This window comes from Magnolia sinica, chromosome 8 (genome assembly GCF_029962835.1).
Source record: "Magnolia sinica isolate HGM2019 chromosome 8, MsV1, whole genome shotgun sequence".
Taxonomy (NCBI): domain Eukaryota; kingdom Viridiplantae; phylum Streptophyta; class Magnoliopsida; order Magnoliales; family Magnoliaceae; genus Magnolia; species Magnolia sinica.
Window position 1 is genome coordinate 21,050,678 of NC_080580.1, and position 13,890 is coordinate 21,064,567.

General features: G+C 39.1%; 1 protein-coding gene across 3 annotated transcripts in view; it reads right to left on the bottom strand.

Moving 5' to 3' along the window:
* Positions 1–384: 384 nt before the first annotated feature.
* LOC131253057 (uncharacterized) overlaps positions 385–13,890 on the bottom strand; it is an 89,149-nt gene continuing 75,643 nt past the window's right edge. For all 3 annotated transcript variants that reach the window (XM_058253883.1, XM_058253882.1, XM_058253884.1), the window contains exons 17-18: positions 2,253–2,323; positions 385–1,303 (exon numbers count right to left, since the gene is read on the bottom strand). In XM_058253883.1, the coding sequence (XP_058109866.1) occupies positions 853–1,303; positions 2,253–2,323 (522 nt within the window). In that variant the 3' untranslated portion in view covers positions 385–852. The remainder of the gene's footprint in view (positions 1,304–2,252; positions 2,324–13,890) is intronic.

The window sequence follows — 13,890 nt, forward strand, 5'->3', positions numbered from 1 at the left end:
GCCCACCTCTCCCACTTTGGAGCAAGATAGGATATGAGTGGCCGTACCCGTCAAAGCCACAGTTAAAAGACTGTTGCACGGAGCCCTTCCCAGCAGCCCGCAGGGTGATTTATCTAGTGTTGTCTATTCACTTGTTGGTGATTCACAATTAGTGATTGTGGTTAGGCATCTGATAGTGTCCACGTTTTTGTGTGTCAGATATGCTCTTGAGAATCTTTTGATCGCCACAGCAATAGTAAATGCTAGGAATTACTCACAGTCGAATAACAAAAATATCGCTAAAGTCTGTTTGGATGCACTAACAAATTGAATTGCAATTCCTTATCTGTTAAACTTGAAATGAATGACTGTTTACTTTCATTTGCATTCGTATTGAGAATCATATCTTTGAATTGGAATTGCATTACATTAAAGTAGGATTACAAAGGAATGTAAAACAATTTGAGGGCTATGATGAAACATCATCAAATGCATCATTTCGTTCGTAATTCGATTGACTTGTGCATCCAAATGGTTCCTAATTCTCCATTTCAGAGAATCAATCTACAGAATTTTCAAGAAGAAGAAAAAGAATCAATGTACAGGAGCACAAACATCTGAAATTTGGAAACTGGAGCATTGTTACTGAATTATCTATATAAATTACATTGTAAGTTCATGGGATTTAAGTTCATGAGATTTACACACAGGAGACAGATTTCCACTGTTCGGTTTTCCATATTACAGACAACTCTCCATTAAATGATATATGTTTAATGGAATTCCCATCCACAAACAGTTACACACAGCTTTGAGTTTGTATTTTTGGGGTATGTACAGAAGCATTTTTAAGTTGTAAACTGCGAATTCGGTCTATTTAGCTGATACAGAGTCACCGGATTTCAGTTCCTGTTCTAGTTCATCAAACTCCCAGCCTCCAATCTCATCTGCCGAGTAGTCTCGGCTAACCTTACCAAATTCTGACTCCAGCTTTGCGAGTTCTGCTTCGGCATCCAGGGTTTGATTGGTTGTGACTGGGGCCAAGTTTGGAGACTCTCCCTCTTTTGATGGTATTGTGACCATGACCGTGGCCGATTTTGGAGACTCTCCCTCTTTTGATGGTTTTGTGACCACGGCCGAGTTTGAAGACTCTTCCCCTTCCTGTGGTGAACTCTCAGATGACTGTATGGTGTGGGATTGACTCTTCTGTGACCCTTCCTCAGATGGTGTCTCAATTTCTAATGTCGGTCTTTCGATTGATTCGAAATCCACCTTAATTTGTTCGATCGCATCAAACAGTTCCTTGACCTTGGGTTCATCATGCCTGCAGTGGCAAGGACCATGTTTCTCATTTTCCCTTTTTAGGAAAGGGGCACCATGCAGTGGTGCTGGTACCACAGTAAGCTTACAGTGGTGCTGGGTAGATGTGGAGCGCAGTAATGTTTTTCAAAGAATCCAACCCATCCATAAGTCCCATCACCTCAGAAAGACCCCAAAAATGAGCCCAATCGAAAACTCGGAGGAGCCACAGCACAGGGAACATATTGAGAGGGAACACCCACCGTTGATTAGCTTGGGGGATCAACCGTGTTGTGTATATATAATCAAGGCCATTCAGACCCATCATCCAGTCCATACGAAGGGTAAGGCCAAAATTCAGGCTGTTTTGCAACTCAGATAGGCCCTTGTGGAATTCAAGGGTGGGCATTCCATCCCAGGTCATTCTGTTTGCTGTGGCCCAGCTTAGTTTTGAATCAGGCTGAGTTTTATGTCCCTGGGGTTTTCTGAAATGACACAACTGATAGATGGGCTCGATGGTGTAAATACATCCCATGGGCCCCAACTGTTCTCAGTACCACCGTAAGGTTTAGGTGGTACCAGCCGAGCACACCCATTGAAGAAAATAAGTATACATGCTTACACCAAAAACACTACCAATTTAAGGACTTGATTGGCTTCATTAAGCAGGCCCCACTCAACCCCAAAACTCAGGCTGATCTTATCTGGCGGGCTACTCTTGTGCCGAGGACCATTTGCCAAATTTTTTAACTATCTTTTTTTTAAAAAGGAGTGGCGCAACTGAGCCCAGCCTGATTTTGGGCCAGTGCATGTACGCAATGAGGGCCATCTGATCCATGGCCCAAAATCAAGCACAAATGCACCATGTTGACATGTGCAGGCAGTCCAGATGTTCACATTGCATTAGCATGACTCGTATACATGGATTCACGAAGCAAAAGACAGCATGTAAAGAAGGAGAAAAATGATAGCACCTGGAAATATTTCCATCGTGAGAATAGAACTGCTCTTTCATGTGGTCCACTACACTGAAGGTGGTTATTATCTGAGGAGAAAAAGAAACATGCAAATAATAAGATCACAGAAAACAAGTAGACAAATTTTCAAAATGGTGCACCACTGTGGGCCTTTTGATCATCATTAAATGGGGAGGCAATTATTCAAGAAACTAATAAATTTACATTAAAAAAAAAAAATCAATAGATTTGAATTGTACAAACCAAGATTATTTAAACATGATTGAAAAATTCAAACTACGATTATGGAATGCAAAACCACAATTACTCTTGATAGTGAATATTGTTTGTGCCAGAAGACATGAAAAACAGTATTGTGCTAAATGATCACCAGCAAATGAACAATCTCTTAAATCATGAGATTTTTATGATTATTTGCCTTTCTGAAGTAAAAATTCTTGTATTAGCTAGCTACAAAATTTGGTTTTGGCAGTTAAAAGTGTCATGACTGAACATGATGCATGTAATCACAGCTGTAAAGTACTTCACTCCAACAATAACAATGAAGGTAAAAAAAAAACATGTTTCCTCCATCGAACTCCCTCCAAAGCACAAGGTGCACCCCAGCAACTCTTAATTCCACAGCACAACATCACTATAATTTTCTCTCTTCCTCTTGCAAACCCCATCTATCCTACTACCTACATCGTGCAAGAAAAGTAACCCTTTTATTTTACTTATTCTTTCCAAACAAAAGAAAGGAAAATGCTCTACTATTTCTCGCTGCAGCACTCTACGGCCTACACAAATGTTACCACCACTGCTTGGTATGCTCAGCAGAGATCTTTGATCTTCATTCTTGCCACTCAGTTTGATATAAAGGACGTTGGACCTTGACACCAGTTTTTGGATGTTGAAGTAACTACAAAATTAGGGATTTTTTCCTCAATCCAAAAATGGGATAGCTCTTTTATCTCATGCAACAAGATTGATCGTGAACATATTGGCGCTTCCACAGAGGTCCAATCTCAAACTGCTTCAAACTAAGGAATTCCCACCATCAAAACATAGTTTGGTGGTTCTCAATATCCAACTTCATCAGGCCATAATATTACTTTTCGGTCAACCTTTTAAGCCAATTACATAAAATCCTGCCAATATTACACTTCATGGCTGTCAGAAGCATATTTCCCATTATTCCCCATGATAACATTCATTCCTAGGCCACCCACTAGTGACCCACAACTAGTTACTGTGCATTTCTGCAAACCAACTTGATATGGCGTGGAAAGTAACCTAGACTCGCTCACTGGAATGTAGCAGTAGAAAATCATTATACGGCCACTACAGTTTATAACACAGTCCATTCACCTTCCTATCAAAGCCCCATAGTCTTTGTTAGGATGATCTTCAAGTAATACATGCATGGAAATATCCAGTCTTCCATGACAGAACTGAATAAGTAGAAACCAACTCTCTTTCGTCAGGAAAAAAAGAAAAAAAAAAAAAAGTGGATTTGAGAGTTGTTCAAAGTTTTGGATCAGACTAAATTTTATCAACTTGTCACGATCCCCACCAAATAGCTTTTCAATGACTGATTTCAGTGACTCAACAAGACAGCATTCAATAGACAAATTCAATCAATAAAGACGATAGGACCACCATTGACAGGTATATCACTGGGAGATTGATAAGTGTGATGGAGTTTGGCAAGGACATGTGTATCCATATTTTCTAAAATTCAGGATTTTTAGACACAAGTTTGCATCTTTCTGATATTTTAACCAATTAATATACAGGAAGCAATTATTAAAAAAATTTCAGGACATGTTTGCAATCTCACGAATATACAGCAATGTTTATGCTGGTGTGTGCACAGTAACTGTTGCACTCTTTCAATATAGACCATGAATTTGCAAGTAACATTTTCATCTCTACTATACATAATGCAAGCAGCAAAGGGCAAAAAAAATCACATATTTTTTACTTACTATAGTTATGGATTATTAAAGGACATGGGAAGGGTTTTAAACTGGCATTTAAGTAATTTAACTTTGAGCCATCTTACTGGGTGATGCACTCCTGATTTTTACAACAACAAAAACTATGCCTGATTTTCCAGTGTGACCCATGGAACTCCCTTCAACATTTGATTTCCAAAAGCCTAATGAAGGTGGCTTCCAAATACATACCTCAATTAACAGTTGCCGATAGTCATCTATTATCCCTTGCCACTCACAAAGGAGGTCCAAAAAGGAGTTCCCTGAAAAGCCTCTGACAAGCATCCCCAATTTGCAAGCAGTGACTATATTTTTGTTGTCACCTTGCCCAAAGATGAGAACTATCTTCAAAGATTCTATTATTCCTTCTCTTCCCCATAGAATTGCACAAGGAAGAATAGAAACACACTTGCACACAGTTATAAACCTAATTTCATTGACAATGGACGCATGTTTCCCTGGGACTTGGTCACTGCTGGCAACCCAAGATAAGGCTATCACTGAGTCACCTTCAACCATTAGAGGACCACCTAGAGAATAAAAATAAAAAAAAGACTGCAATTAGAATTCCAATTCCCTACTAGGCCTGAAGAAACGAAGCATAATAAGCCTCTCCTTGATTACCCCACCAACTCCATTGTTGAATGCCTTTAGGGATGTCCTTCTGTTGATGTTCAACTTCATCCAGCTTGAAGGGGGTGGCAGCCGGTGATAATTCTTCTTCCGGATCTTACTATAATCCAAGATAAACAAGCTCTAATTCCTACCCAACTCAACCCCTAATGCCCTTGAAGTCCTTGGAATGGATTCCCTAACTCATAATAGAATGCTTAATAGTCTCCTTCACCAAAAGCAACAACAACCAGATGTTAATAGAAAATTCATCTATTTCACTTATGCCACCATGTAAGGGCATGGGGGAGCATTCTCCAATACACACAGCCTCTAGACATAAAAGGACCCTTCAACAATGTCCAAAAGATCCATGACTGAATTAGGAAGAATCAAGCAATGAGTGTTGTAATCTTCTCTACTTAATTCAATCATGGCCACGAATCAGGTGAGTTGGGTCAGGTTGAGGGTCAACCCGCAACCATACCCGAACCAAATTCCAACCCTAGCTGCCCAACCCGAATTCCTCTCAACTCTACCCAACCTGACCCGAATACATATGATTGTTCCCAACCCTACCAAAACCTTATCCAAATTTCTCAGCCTGAACCCAACCTGATTTCAAATCAGGTTGGCGTTTTCCAACCCGAACCCAAGCTGAAGACCTTGACAATCCAACCCAACCCGACGAGAACTCAATTGTGTCAATCAGGTTTGGATTGACTCGAACCCAAGTTGCAGCCCTAAATGCAATACAAACTTTCCATTTCACTCGTGTTTCTTCCAGTCTCTTGCATTCTCACCAAGTACTTGGGTTTTAGTAGTTGTGGTGCAATCAATGTTTGAAGTATTGGTATCGCTACAAGTTTCGCTGGCCAGGGATATGGAAACAATATCGATATCGCCGATAATATCGTTGATGACCGGAAATGCGGGGAATATGGGAAAAAAAGGTGGAATTTTCAGCGAAACTTCAGGATATGTTAAAATGGACATATTTGCATATTTAGAAATTAAAAATTTTAAAAATAAAAAATTGTAAAAAGAATGCATACATAACAAGTTTCCATTTAATGGGGCCTTGAAAGTATGTGCTATTGTTAGAAATCAATCCAACCATCCCATCCGGCCTATTTAACCATCCAACCTTCCATCCAAACATCTACCGATATTGCAAAATATCAACAACACATGATATTTCACCAAGAAATTATCAACAATTGGAAAGGAAACGAAAGATTGTGGTCTCAATATCACGCATGTTGCGATATCGATAATATCGAGATATTATCAATGACAAATTGAACACTACGTACAACCATGTGCCTATCAAAAAAAATTTGAAATGAAAATTTACTAGTAAAATATCGTCAATACACTTATGATACAAGCATTCCCTAGAATTTTCATAGTTGAAAATATTGAAGATACATTGACGATATTGATGCATTGGCAATACAAGCGACACCTAGAATTTACATAGTTGAAAGTATTGGCGATCACATTAGCTATATTGATACGTTGGCGATACTTAGCAATACAATGCTAATACCTGGAATTTCTGATGCTACTAGCGTTATTGGTATCGCTACCAGTGTTATCGGTATCGCTAAGCTGGAGATGAAGATAATATCGGAGATAATTCGAACACTGGGTGCAATGACTCAATTAGAGTTGGGATTGTTGCACGAGTCCCGCATGGGTGGAAGTGCTAGGGGAGTTAGTAAGTATGCGACAAATGTCTAACAACTGAAGAAGGTTTGCAAGTCTCCTGTGTTCCTTTTAGTGCAAGAACAGGTGGTCCATCAATTACATTTCTTTCCAACGCCTAAAGAAGAGGATAAGGCAAGGGATCTTGCTTTTCTAAGACCTGAAATCCATATCAACCAGGATTATGAACTCTAGGGCTATTAGTTATTTTAATTATAGTGATTAGTGAACCATACCAACTGAGCATCAAATTCAACCATGTGATATTGTTTGGAAAGTATTACAAAGCGAGTATATTTGTGAGAAACAACTAATCCCTGTCATATACATATCTTGAGAATCTGGACTTTGAGAATCCTTCCAAACCTAATACCCTTACACTTGAGTAACACGGCTGCATGCACCTCTCCATGAGCACTTCCACATGCAGCCACATGGACCAACTTAGCACATACATGAGATGATTGAGATCTGATCTAGGCATCAAGTGACCCCACCATGTAGATGTCCTGGTCAATAGATAGGTAGGCTCTCTCGTCAAGCTGATCACTTGTGCATGTTGCATTGGGCCAATTGGCAATGTTTTCAAAACTATCCATCTTTTTCATGTGTTAACGGCTATGGATATGGGCCTATGGCCCACTTGGATGTGGTAATGGGCCTACAACCCATTTTTGGTCTTGGGATATGTCAGACATAGTGATATTTGTATTAGGGGTAGTTTTGACATATTTGCCTTTTTTTATCACTTAAATATAAAGGAGTGGGGGCATGTAACCCTGATCTCCTTTTTTCTTCTCTCCATCTTTCTTCTCCCCCTCTCTTTTTTCCACTTCATTTTTATTTTTCTTTTTCCCATCTCTATACAAATCTACATGGTACCAAAGTTGTTCTAAAAGTGGTTCAAGCCCATAATCCTTTCCATTCCACCCCAAGTTGCTAGATCTAGTTTTGGGGGCCTTCCAAAAGTATAGGGGACTGATTGGACCTTAAGGGAAGAATGTTTTGCTGTTCTTTTGTGCAAAGATCATTTTGTTTTCTTTATTGTTCTTCAAGTAGAAGGGAACACTCACAAAAAGGATCGTAGATGCATTGACAGATAATGAAGACTTGGATTAGGGTGGTAACAGACCGGAAATCTCCATGTTATGTTATTCTAAACATGTAGGTGTGTATGGAACTTTCTCTAAGGTCAGCATTTTTCATTGTTGTTTAAGTAAATTGACTGTGGAATGTCTATGGAGCCCAAAAGTATAGTTGTTGGTTCCTCATCCCTTGGAAAAAGGCAAGGACCCTTCCTTCAATGTGTCAATAACTTTCGTGAAGTTGAATGGGAAGAATTATCTTTTATGGTCTAAGTCTATCGAGGTATTCCTTTTAGCCCGCAAAAAGGATTAGCACCTCACGGATCCTAGACTGGAGGAATCTAATCCTGGATACAAACAATGTATGCGTGGGATGCCAAGATTCAAACTTGGTTGAGGAATAGCATGGAGTCTAAGGTGAGTTCTAATTTGGTGTTCGTAAACATTGCAAAAGATGCCTGGGATATTGAAACGAAGATGTACTCCTCATAACAAAATATTTCTCGAGTGTATCGGTTATACAAGGAGATCTTCTCTTTTTAAAAGGGGGATAAGCCCCTTCGTGATTACTTCGTACAAGTGACTAGAATATAATAAGAGCTTTCCATAATCATCCCATTACCTTAGATGTCACAATCATGAAGAAGCAGTGGGAAGATATGAAAATAGCGAAACTTCTGTCTAAATTGCCAAAAGAGTATCGATCAACAGAGGATCATATTTTGGGAGGAGTTTCCATTCCTTCAATGGTAAAGGTTTATGCAAAGCTTTAGAGAATCTCTCTAGCAAATGAATTCGACAATATTTATGTTAATGCACTTGATAAAACTGCATTGGCCTCTTCATCTAGTTATTCTAGTTTATGTGGAGGTCATGGTGGACGTGGTGCTCTCCACGGTGACAAAGGTGGTAGATTCCTGTGGGGAGGTAGAGGTGGTTGTGGTGGTAGAGGAGACCATACATGTACTCATTGTGGCCGAACAAATCATACTAACTTTTATGAGGATCTTCATGGAAAACCTCCAAGGACTAGTCAAGCCCTTATGATGAAGGATGCTTCTTCCGATGATAGACCCACTACTCTTACTTCATCTAATCCTGGTGACGATTATATCAGTATTTCACTATCATGGGAGGAATATGCATGTTTCTATCTTCTAATGGCTCTACATCCAACAATGCTCCCTCCACCTCTATAGCCACTTTTGCTCAGTTAGTAAAGTATGTCTCTTGTCATCTTTTGCCGCCTCATGTATTATCGACTATAGGGCATCCAACCATATCACTAGTAACCGCAATCTCTTGTCTTCCTATAATTGTGTTTCATCAAATAAGTCGGTTGCTTTAGCTAAGGGTACATCATCTAATGTCATTAGAGCTAGTATTGCTCAGCTTAATGCATCAATTTTAGGGATGTACACGAACCGAGTTAGCTTGGTTAGCTCGCTAGACTCGACTCGAAAAAGCTCGATTCGACTTGGTTGGAAGCTGAGTTTGAACCGAGTTGAGCTGATAATTTTTTTTTAGCTCGAAAAAAGTTTGAGCTTGCTCGAGTTCGACTCGACTCGGATCAAACCCCAACTTGAATCGAACTCGGATCGAACTAGTTCGGTGACTCAATAACTTTGATATTGATGTTGCTCATCAAGTGTTTGATGAAATGACTCAACGAAGTGTTGGCCGGTGGTAAGGAAGGTATGCATACAAAACAAATACCATTTTTTCTTGATTTTGACATTGCCTACAAGATGTTTAATGAAATACCTGTAAATGGCTGCTATTGGTTTACATACAGTAAGAAATTGAAAGTGCACTCCATGTGTTTGTGAAAACGTCGCATAGGCTCGATCTTGGCTCGAACTTAGCTCAAACTGGCTCGAGCTGTTGATCGAGCTGAGCCGAGTTGGCTAGTCAGGTTCGAGGACCGAGCTGAGCCAAGTTCGAGCTGGGGTTAGCTAGTAGCCGAGCTAAGTCGAGTTGTGCCAAGCTCGACTCGGTTCGACTCGTGTACATCTCTAATCAATTTCGTTGTCGTCAGTTCTATATGCACCCAAATTTCGATTTAACCTTCTATCTGCAAGTAAACTAACACAGTATTTGAATTGTGTTGTCCTTCTTTCCTTCCTATTATGTGTTTCAAAACCTCATGATTGATAGGACGATTGGGGGAGGTCATGAAAGGAATGGTCTATACCACTTAAACAGAGCCAACAAATGCAGAGTGCTTGCTGCGGATTCGAAATTCAATGACATCGTTATTTGGGACATTTGTGTCTATAGAATCTATAAACTTTCATTCCATCACTTCCCAAGGTGTCAGAGTTAAGAGTGAAAAGCGTGTGAACTGACTAAATATTATAGTCCATTTTTCATCTAGAATCAATTTAATAAGTGATGTTCCGTTTAAATTAGTCCATAGTGATGTGTGGGGACCAGACTGACCAATTCGTATCCCTAGTTTGTTAAATTTTAAGTACTTTGTTCTTTTTATCGATGATTACTATAGGATGACATGGTTATACCTAATAAAGCATAAGTCGGAAATCTTTCATGCATTTTACAACATACCTCTAGATCAGTGTTCGAGTTGTCGATATCGCTACAAGTTTCGCTGATTAGAGATAAAGATATAATATCGTTATCGCCGATAACCGGAAATGTGAAGAAAAATGGCGAAACATGGGGAAAATGATGGAATTTTTCAGTGAAACTTCAGGGCATGCCTAAATACATATATTTGCATATTTAGGAATAAAAAAAATTATAAAAAGAATGCATTAAATAATAAGTTTTCATTTAATAGGGCTCAAAAAGCATGTTCTATTATCAGAAATCGCTCCAATTGTAATCAAAATGAGTTTATATAATACTTTATGGGGCCAATGTAATCAAAATCGCTCCAATTGTAATCAAAATGAGTTCATATAATACTTTATGTGGACCGAGTCAACTCTATGGGGCCCACTGATTTATATACCTTTATCCACTCCGTCCATCCACTTTACCATATAATTATAGGGCTTGATTCCAAAGATGAAGCATATCTAATGATTAAGTGGACCACACCGCAATAAATAGTGTGAATTTGAACGTCTATCGTTGAAAATTTCTTAGGGGCCATAGAAGTTTTGGATCAATGTAATTTTTGTTTTTTACCTTCATCGATGACTATGCGATCTTATGGACAACTTAATGACAAATAAAGATCATTTTGGGCCCTAGGAAGTTTTCAACGGTAGGAATCAATGTCTCCACTGCTTTCTATGGTGTGGTCTACCCAAGCTTTGGATCTGTCTAATTTTTGGGTTCATGACCTAAAATGATCTCGCCAAATGGTGGATCGTGTGGATATAACACACACATCATGGTGGGGTCCACAGAACTTGGTGACATCCAAGCCACCAAGGTCGGCACGCTCGCCGCTTTCACTCCCTATAAAAGGGACGCGGATTGCGTCCTACCCTCGCTTGAACGGATTACCATCGAGGCAGGGATCTGCAAGGCCCACCACGATGTAAGTGTTTTATCCATGCCGTTCATCATTTTTCTCAGATCATTTTAACATATGAGCCAAAAACTGAGGCAAGTATGGGGCTTAAGTAGACCACAAACTGGGGATTGAATGTCCACCATTAAAAACTTCTTGGAGCTGGAGAAGTTTTAGATCAAGCTGATATTTGTTTTTTCACTTCATCAACGTCTACATGACCTTATGAATAGGTTGGATGGTAAAAAAGCATCACGGTGGCCCTTAGGAAGGTTTCAACGGTAGATGTCATTATCTCTGTATCTTCCTTTGGTGTGGTCCACTGGATCTATGGACCTGCTTCATTTTCATAACTAGATCTTAAAACAATCTAAGAAAAGCGATTAACAGTGTGGATAAAATACTTACATCATGGTGGGCCCCACAGAGCCCTGCTCGGACGGATTACCGTCTGAGCGGGGGTTGGACACAATAAAAGGGGTAATCTGTCCGAGCGGGGGTTGGACACAATAAAAGGGGACGCGAATTGCGTCCATCCTTTTTAACAGATAATTTTAGGGCTATAAACCAAAAACTAAGTACATCCAAATCTCAAGTGGACCTCACCACTGGAAATAGTGTGAATTGAACTTCTACCGTCCAAAATTTCTTGGGGCCACAAAACTTTTGAATCAATCTTTTATTTGTGTTTTCCCTTCATCCATGTTTGTGTGATCTTATGAACAGGTTGGATGATAATAAACATCGCTGTGGGCCCTAATGAGGTTTCAACGGTGGAAGTCATTATTCCCACTGTTTCCTATGGTGTGGTCCACTTGAGTTTTGGGAATTCTTCAATTTTTAGCTCAACCACTGAAATGAGCTAAAAAAACGTATGGACGATGTGGATAACCTGCACACATTCACAGTAGGCCCAACTGAGTTTACTCAGCACAATAAAAGCGTACTGAGTAACTCAGTACGCAATCTGATTCTGTAAAAGGTTTTTAAAACCCGAAACCCTAAAAAAAACTCGAGGAAAAAGCCGTCGATAGAAGAGGTTCGGGAAGGGAACCCTAAAAGCTCGAAAAATCTCTCCAAATTTCTCAAGATTTCGCATATTTTTCGCCTCATTAATTTCGATCAACGATCCTACAGGAGCATACTTCCAAATGTTTCTTTTTTCCTTTTTTTTTTCTCAATTTTTTTTTGGTATTTACGCAGCTCCCGATATTATCGTCCCTTTTATTGTCGAGAATGAGTTGTCGGCTACAGTTATCCCTTAACAGAGCCGCGATTTTTGGTCGACAACTGTAATTTACATTAAAAATTGATAAAATTGCCAAATATTCGCCGATATTAGGAAGAGAAACGAAAAAAGTGAATTTCGGTGTCGCAACTCCAGCGACATCGATAATATCGGCGATATTATCGATTTTTCGCCGATAATATGAACATCGTATATATATATATATATATATATATATATATATATATATATATATATATATATATATATATCAATTTGGTGTGAAATTGTGCATGTTTAGATCAAATAATGCCTTGGAATTAATTTCCCGGGATTTTCAAACATATTTACAAAGTCAATGTATTATTCGTCAAACCTCTTATGCTTATACACCCGACCAAAATGGTGTGGCTGGGTCAAGAATAAACATCTAGTGGAAGTTGTTTGAGTTTTGTTGTTAGAAATGAATGTTCTATAGTTCTTTTGGAGTAATGCAATTCTTACAGCGTGTCATTCGATCAATAAGATGCATTTATTAGTTTTAGATGGCAAAACAATGTTCTCTCTATTGTTTCCTAATAAACCAGTTTTCCTATTCCTCCTAAAATGCTTGGTTGTACTTTGTGTTGCTCATATATTTGGGTCAAGTCGAGATAATTTTTTGCCTCGTTCAACTAAGTGTATTTTTCTAGGATATTCTCGTACTTAGGAGGGCTATCAATGCTATTCCTCCACTATTAAGAAGCATTTTACGACTGTTGATGTCACCTTCTTTGAAAATGTTCCATTCTACATTGAAAATGAGCTTACCGACTAAGCCACATATGTGGAAGTTCCCTTGCCAAATGTATTTCCTTCAGAATTTGAAGTTGAGATGCCACTGCCGCCCCAGAAGAATTTCACACAGACTTATTACAGAAAAAGGGGGGAAAAACCGGGTGTTACAAACTATTCCTCGTCAATCCACACAATCGGGTATTATACCTAGTAAAGTTCTTATCTCTTTTGATTCTCTTGAGATTGCCAATGATCTTCCTATTGCGGTCAAAAAGCTAAATGCTCGTGTTACTCATTCTTTCTCCAATGTTGTCACCTTTACTCATTTGTCCACGATTTGTCGTAGGTTTGCCTTTACCCTATCTATTGTATGAATTTCTGAAGCATTGTCGAATGAAAATTGAAAATGAGCAATGAATGAAGAGATGGAAGCCATGTACTCCAACGACACATTGAAGCTGAGTGATCTTCCTTCGCATAAGACTCCAGTCAAGCATAGATAGGTTTACATCTTTAACTTCCTGCCTTATGGGTCAATTGATTGTTACAGAGTCAGGTTGGTCGCTAATGGGTATACTTGGATTTATGGAGTAAATTATCTAGATATGTTTTCACCAATGGTTAAGCTTAATTTGGTTCGGATTATTATGTCAATAGTTGCAAATCATGATTGGCCTCTCTCTCAGCTGGATGTGAAGAATGCAATCCTTCATGATGATCTACACGAAGACGTCTACATGGAGCAGCCTCCTAGATA